This window comes from Primulina eburnea, chromosome 1 (genome assembly GCF_022965805.1).
Source record: "Primulina eburnea isolate SZY01 chromosome 1, ASM2296580v1, whole genome shotgun sequence".
Classification (NCBI taxonomy): Eukaryota; Viridiplantae; Streptophyta; class Magnoliopsida; order Lamiales; family Gesneriaceae; genus Primulina; species Primulina eburnea.
In genome coordinates, this window is record NC_133101.1 from 15466071 (window position 1) to 15473488 (window position 7418).

General features: G+C 31.0%; 1 protein-coding gene across 1 annotated transcript; it reads right to left on the reverse strand.

The window, feature by feature from the left end:
- Nucleotides 1-220: 220 nt before the first annotated feature.
- LOC140804880 (uncharacterized mitochondrial protein AtMg00300-like) lies at nt 221-610 on the reverse strand. The gene has a single exon (XM_073161040.1). The coding sequence runs from the start codon at nt 608-610 to the stop codon at nt 221-223; it is 390 nt and encodes a 129-aa protein (XP_073017141.1).
- Between the last annotated feature and the right edge of the window lie 6808 nt (nt 611-7418).

Genomic DNA, 7418 nt, shown 5'->3' on the forward strand with positions numbered 1-7418 from the left:
GTGTAAACAACGACTTCCTTTTCACATTTTACAACAAGTATTTCTTTGTACTGCTTGCTATCGTCGTGTTCTAACCGGTACTCCCACTTGCTATGTAAAACTTTTTTACCTTCAGAAAGTTCTGACAACTCCCACATGTGATTGGATGACAGTGAATCCATCACATCTTCCATGGCTAACTCCCATTGTTTAAAGGTCTCATAAAAATCCGATTTATTTTTTAAAAAATATACCTAAAATTTCCTGCTCGAATCGTCAACAGTAGGCCATAATATCTTGAGTGATCTCCAAGGGATGTCACAGGAGATAATCCACATACATCAGTATGTACCAGCTCCAAATCCGTCGATTTCGGTTCTCTAACCTCTTTTGAAAAGTTCACCTTTTTCTGATTTCCAAAAAATACAGTTTCACAGAACTTGTGTTCAACGATCTTTAATTCCGGTAGCTTTCCGTTTGGAACAAGCATTTTCATTCCCTTCTTACTCGTATCCCCAAGCCTACTATGCCATAGACTTGAATTAGCTCCAGCATCCACATCCGCTAATTTATTTCTCAAACTGGAACTCATATAAAGTGTTCCAGTTTTGTTTCCTCGAGCAACAATCATGGCTCCCTTTTTCACTTTCCAAGAACCATCACCAAGGTCATCTTATGACCTTTGTCGTTAAGCTGTCCCACTGAAATCAGATTGTGTGCAACTTTGGTACATGTCTTACTTTGTTGATTTTCCAGACAGATCCATTGTCATCTTCATCCGGATTTCACCCATACCAATTATTTCCAAAGATTTTCCATCAACCAGGAAAACTTTTCCATAATCTCGCACAATGTAATTATCGAATACATCACGATTACCAGTGGTATGAAACGAAGCTCCCGAGTCCATAACACAAGAATCAACAGGGATTTCCATGGATAATAGTAGAGCATCATGTACTTCCTCAGTAACAACAATAGCGTTGTTCTTTGTTGATTTGAAATTCTTTTTCAAGTGACCCGCTTCACCACAGCTCCAGCATTTCACATTCTTTTCAAATGTGTTACTGTCTTTTTCATTTCTTGAATTGGATCTACCATGCCATTGGTTAAAACTCTTTTCGTCACTCCTGCCCATTCCTCTAGTTTCGATATTTAGAGCAGAACTCGATAATGTTCTTTCACCCGAATCGATCCTGCGAACCTCTTCAGCAAGAATTGGATCTCTTACATCATTGAATTGTAGCTTTCTTTTTCCAACAGAGTTGCTAACTGCTGCCTGCATTGGTTCCCAAATGTCTGGTAAAGTCGCCAAAAGAATAAGTGCCCGAATCTCATCATCAAATTTAATTTCAACCGATGTTAGCTGTGAAACAATCGTGTTGAATTCATTGATGTGTTTAGCCACCGATGCATCTCCTCTCATCTTCAAGTTAAATAACTTCTTCATGAGATGTACTTTATTATTTGCCGATGGCTTTTCGTACATGTCTGACAAAATAGACATCATCTCCTCCGTTGTTTTTGCCTCCGCCACGTTATGTGTCATGTTCTTCGTTAGGGTCAATCGTAATATATTTTGATATAAACTGCTATATGTTGTTTGACTTCGGTGTTTGTTTTAAATTACTCTATTCGGAGTATATTTTGATAAAAACTGCCGCTTAAGCTTTTCGAATGTTCTATTTGTGGGGAGGTCATGTCGAAATTTTTTTAGACCCTGAAGTCCATTTTAAAGTATTTTAAACACTTTTTTCCGTTGCTGCTTTAAATCAAATAATTATTGTTGATAATTAATTGTTATTAGAGTAATGAGCCTCACATAACTTCAACAAGTCAGTAACTCATAACTAATATGATATTAATATCTCAAGTTTGAAATGTTAAAATCCCAGTTGTAACAAATATTTGCCCAAGCTATTTTTTTAAAAATAATAATAATAATAATAATAATAATAAATTTCATAAAACTAGAGTTTACTGTAATGGCCCACAACTGATAACAGCTTGCAATTATTGGATCTTGGATCGAATCAATATGTGATAATGGGCCGATGTGTAATGAAGATCACTCGTGTTCTAATTAAAGTAACATATTTTCTTTAAGCTTGCTAACTCGATATTGAATCAGTTTGATTTATATATACCTAAAAGATTATTGTCGTTTTTAGTTACAAAATTTGTTATAAATTATTCAAATTTTGTTTCTACAAAATGATTTCTAATAAATAAGGAGTAAAAGAAAATTAATGATAAATTATAATAATGTTTATTATATTGATTTTGATTTTTTTTTATTTTCCTCCGTAATTGTAATAAATAAAGATAATTTCCATGTAATATTTTGGATATATCTATGTTTTTGTAAAAAAAAAAAATTAATTAATTAAATTAATGGTGCATATTATATGTTAAATTATTCTATTAACATCAGTTATAATTTTTTTAATAAAACGAGCGCTTGTCCATCATTATATAATAATAATATTTAATTTGCAATAGTCTCTTTTAATGACATTGCTCAAAAGTTTTTTTTTTTTATAAAGAAAATAATCCTCTAAAATGTATTAAATGCATTTCATATATATCACAAGTGTTATTTTTAAAAACACGTTTGAAAAATCTTATTCTCCGAAATTTCCTGATAAAATAATATTACAGATATGAACGAATGGTTAACGGTTAAGAATTCGAACAAAATAATTTCAACAAGAGGATATCTTTTGTGAGACGGTCTCACGAATCTTTATCGAGTCAACCGTACATATATGCACAGTAAAAAGTAATACTCTTAGCATAAAAAGTAATATTTTTTCATGGATGACCCAAATAAAAGATCTATCTCATAAAATACGATCTGTAAGACCGACTCACACAAGTTTTTGTCTTTCAACAAACTACGTTAAATTATTTTTTCTATATTTTTCGGAACATAATAAATTTTCATGAGACGGTTTCACGAGTTATTTTTTTGAGACGAATATCCTATTTGGGTCACTTAAGAAAAAATATTATTTTTTGTACCAAAAATATTACTAATTGTTATAGATATGGATAGGATTCACATGTCTCATTGACAAACATCCGTGGAACCGTCTCACAAAAACAATACTATTTTTAATTTCGGAAAAATAATTGTTCTAACCCTATGGTCTTTAATTAGAACGGCATATAAAGTGGACCGGAGACTAAAAAAAGGAGAAAATTCAGAGAAATTGTCGAGTAAAAGATGTTAAAAAGTGTAAATAATTGAGAAGTCACATTGTGAAGTTCATAAAAGGAAAAAAGAGAATACATTTAGAGAGGTTAGGGGTGAAGTTTCTAAGGAAAAAGAAGAGACATTGAGTGTAAAATGTTTCCTCATCACTAGCCATGTTTTTTTTCTTCCTTTTGACCAAAAAAGTTTTTGTTGGAAAAAAGGTAATTTGACATGTCTTGTATACTAGCTACAAAAAAATATTTGCTTGTCAATTTGGTGAATTTAATTTAATTTAATTTAAAATGTGGGTGACTGTGAAAATACCGGAACATGGTATTTTACTTTGATGTAAGGTCTAAAGGACGCTCTCTTGAGACCTAATTATGAGATATTAAAAATTTATCTCCGATCAAATGTCATATAAAATATTAAAAAACATTAGTTATGTTAACTATATAGTTATATAAATTTAATCGATACAAGAGATGTCAATTTTTCCTACGGGAAAACCCAAAATTGAGACGGAGGTCTTCGATTTTTTCGAGTTTGGGTTTTAAAATCTCCGAAATAATGCGAGATGGGTACATGGATATTATCCCTATCCCCGAACCAGTTTCGAAAATAATATTAATCATAATGTTATTGGTATTAATAATATAATAATAATAATATTTTTTTAAATATTAATAATATTAGTATTGATATTAATATAATATTATCACTAATAATAATAGATAAAAATAAGTATTGGTTTGAGGAATCTTCATACCTGCCCTCACTTGCCTCGTTAATTTTTTTGCGACGAGGATGAGATTTGATCCCCACAGTTTCAGGTTTGGGGATTCTCCGAATCTGAAAAAACGAGGATCGAAGCGTGTATGACAGTATAGATAGGGATAAAATTCAGAGAAGGAGATGTGGATGACAAACTTGCTCCCGCCCCATTGTCATCCTTAATTATTACTTTTACTGAAACGAATACAAGTATTATTTAAATGATCGTTTACAATATTTTAATTTAAATATTTTATTACATTATAAATATCTTTATTATATTTATACTGGTGTGTATACTCCATAAAATTAGTTTTTTAATCACTCTCGCAAAAGGGGAAAAATTGAACACGCCCAATTATTTGAGGTGCCTAACATTCGAAATTTGACAAATACCGGAAAATTTTCTAGAATGGGATGACTAATGTCACATTCATTACCTAATCAAGATTCCTGAATCCGGTGAAATTGTGTGAAAACCCACAATTCTTTTATACGCCACACATATCATAATAGTGCTCATTCTATCGAAGTTACAGTTTACAATAACATTCCAACTCAAAATTTTTCAAAACATCATCTCAAACGTCAAGTTTTAATCGTTCTTCCGACAAAGATAGGTGTTGCTTCTCAACAATTATCCTTCTGAAAGTTGCATTACTAAGTTGCAACCCATGATCATCGAACGTGTGTTGATCATGAATCTGATATCAATCAAATAATCGAGCGTTTATCATTTTAACAAAATGTATAATTTTTGCTAAAATATTGTTACTCAAACCTTTTAAGTTAAATCATATAACATACCAAGTATAACGTTGTGATCGTTCTTCTAATTACATATATCAATCATTTCTTACCATGTGAAATTCTTATACACACAAATCACATGTAGTCGAATATTGCATGTAATAACGAGTACTCTTGGGATAAATTTTATAGAATTTCGTGGCTGTCCAAAAAAATATTTCACGTGCAAAAGTATTGTTATATCTTATATTGACCATTGACCAGAAGAAATTTTATGCGAAGAGAAAAACGTGAGACAGAGTTTTGAAGTTTCCATCAAACTTCCCCTTCATTTCCACGTTTGTCCTTTTTTTTTTTTTTTTGAGTAAAATGTGGACCATTTCTGTGGGTACAAATCGGTAAGGATAAAAGTGCGCTTTCTTTTGAAATTGGAGGACCCCTTTTGCCTCTGCAAACACGTTTTTGTCCCATACATCTGCCACATTTCCCGGCAAAGACTCGTGTGGGTGTCAATATCAACGAACCTACTTGTCGGTTTCAGGATATTTGATTTTTTTTTTTTAAAAAAAAATAATAAATTTATAAAAAAAAAGTATAAATTTTAAAAATAATCATTTTATATTGCATTAACAATATCATATATTAAAATTTAGTTTTTTTAAAAATCAAGGTGTTGCCCACAAAATTATTTGAGACACATGTAATATTTATACATACTAGTAGTCCGAAAACACACTATGTATGTGTGTAATATATATTGTATGTATAAATTTTCAAATATCATTATTATAAAATATATTAATATTTTTATTAAATTTTTTATCTATACAAACTCCTACCTTTTAGTTTTTGGTAGTTTTTTAGTTGGTTTATATTATTTTCAATTTTCCATAAATTTTTTTGAATATTTATATATGTATACATACCTATGTATAATTAAAAAAATGATTTAGTAGATCAATAAAAAAAATCTAACATTGATTGATCACTACAATCTTGAAACTTCTATTACAATGCAAATAAGAGTAATAAGTTTAGAGAAAGTTATCAAACTTTTTGGTATTCTTTATTATCATGAGAAAAATCTAAAAAAAGCTTGTTAGTGTGTGAGATAAAAAATAAATAAATTTATTAGCTAGAAAAAGAGGGAGGATGGAAAACCATTACAAAAAGTTAGTCGGTTAAACTTCAGAAATCAGATGTCACGATGAGATATTTTTTCAATTTTATTATCGACTTAAATATATAAGGTTCACACCTAATGTGAAATTTCTACAAGTGGGATGAGTTAATAAAGAAAATATCTTCACGATACACCTAACGTATACAATTTATATACTTCGATATAACAACGAATGTGATGTATTAATATTACTTGTATATATTCTCTTGGAATGTTTTCAAGCTTAATGAATAGAAATTAAGTAAAAAAAAAAATAAAAGTAAATCTCAAAAGATTATTTCATGCATAAGGAGAGGCGCCTCATCTCCCGGCCCCCATGTGTGGTCTGTAATAATCTAGGTCGCAGGGAAGTGACAAGGCACCTAGGCGCTGGCGCGTAAGCGCTTCTGTATGTCTTATGAAATTTTCAGGGCCTGTAATAATCTAGGCGCTGGCGCGTAAGCGCAAAATAAATTGTTGTATCTTAGCGAATAATTTCCATAAACCTGAGCACCGTGGAGGGAAAAATTTCTTCTTTAAAAAAAGTGTTCATCATTTGTCTCAACTCCTAAGTTACTGAAGAATTCAATGGACATCTTCAAGCATTTCAAGGTATAACAAACAACAATCTCAAGAAGAAATTTTTACTACGTGAGATTCTAAATTGTGAATGTGGTCTCTTCATCTACTGCAACAACAATTGTTCCAATAAAACAAGGAGAAAAACCAAAGACGTTCAAGTCAGAAAATTTCGAGGGAACTTGCTACAATTGTGATAAACCCAACCACATAGGCAAATTTTAGGACCGAACGGTTGCCGTTTTACCAAAAGCTATAATTGGTGGTAACCGTACAACTCAAATCTTTTAAACCGCATAGTAGCTCAAGTATCATGGTTCGATCGCTTTTCCCGTAGGGACAATTATTGCACCGAACACAAATGACTAAAAAACCAATGAAAGAGAAAGAGGAAGAAAATATAGTTCAAGAAAGGTCAATACCATTTGATTTTCTGAACTTGATTTATTTACAGTCATCTTTGATACAAACATGGTGGATGACCTAGTGCATGGTAGGTCGATATGGGTGTTACTCACTTATCGAGCAAAACTTGCACTGTGGAATCCTTAATTAAAATATGGTTTTGTGCTCAAAATTAATCGCAAGTGCACAATGTCAAGTAATATTATAATGTACGTGTGTACGAGTATCGTTCCTCTGAAAACTGTATTTAACAATTATTTTTTTCAATTATTAAATCTTTAGCAACAACAATTTGTTGATTGACTATTACTACTATGCTCAAATAAATATGCAAATAAAATGATTCAAGAATGGAATAATGAAATATAATATCTAAAATGATTGATTAAAATTCAATGATAAATGAATTTGTTGGGAAAATCGGTTCACGTACCCCTCGTTAATTAATTAATTCGTTCGATCGTGATTGTATGCTTCCGACAGGATTTTCTATTCAATTGAACACACTCTCTCGAGCTATGCCAAACTAATTCTACTCAATGAAGTAATTAAATATCTTTAATTATTTAT

Coding starts and splice junctions, on each gene's coding strand:
- LOC140804880 (XM_073161040.1), bottom strand. CDS start 610: ATGATTGTTGCTCGAGGAAACAAAACTGGAACACTTTATATGAGTTCC.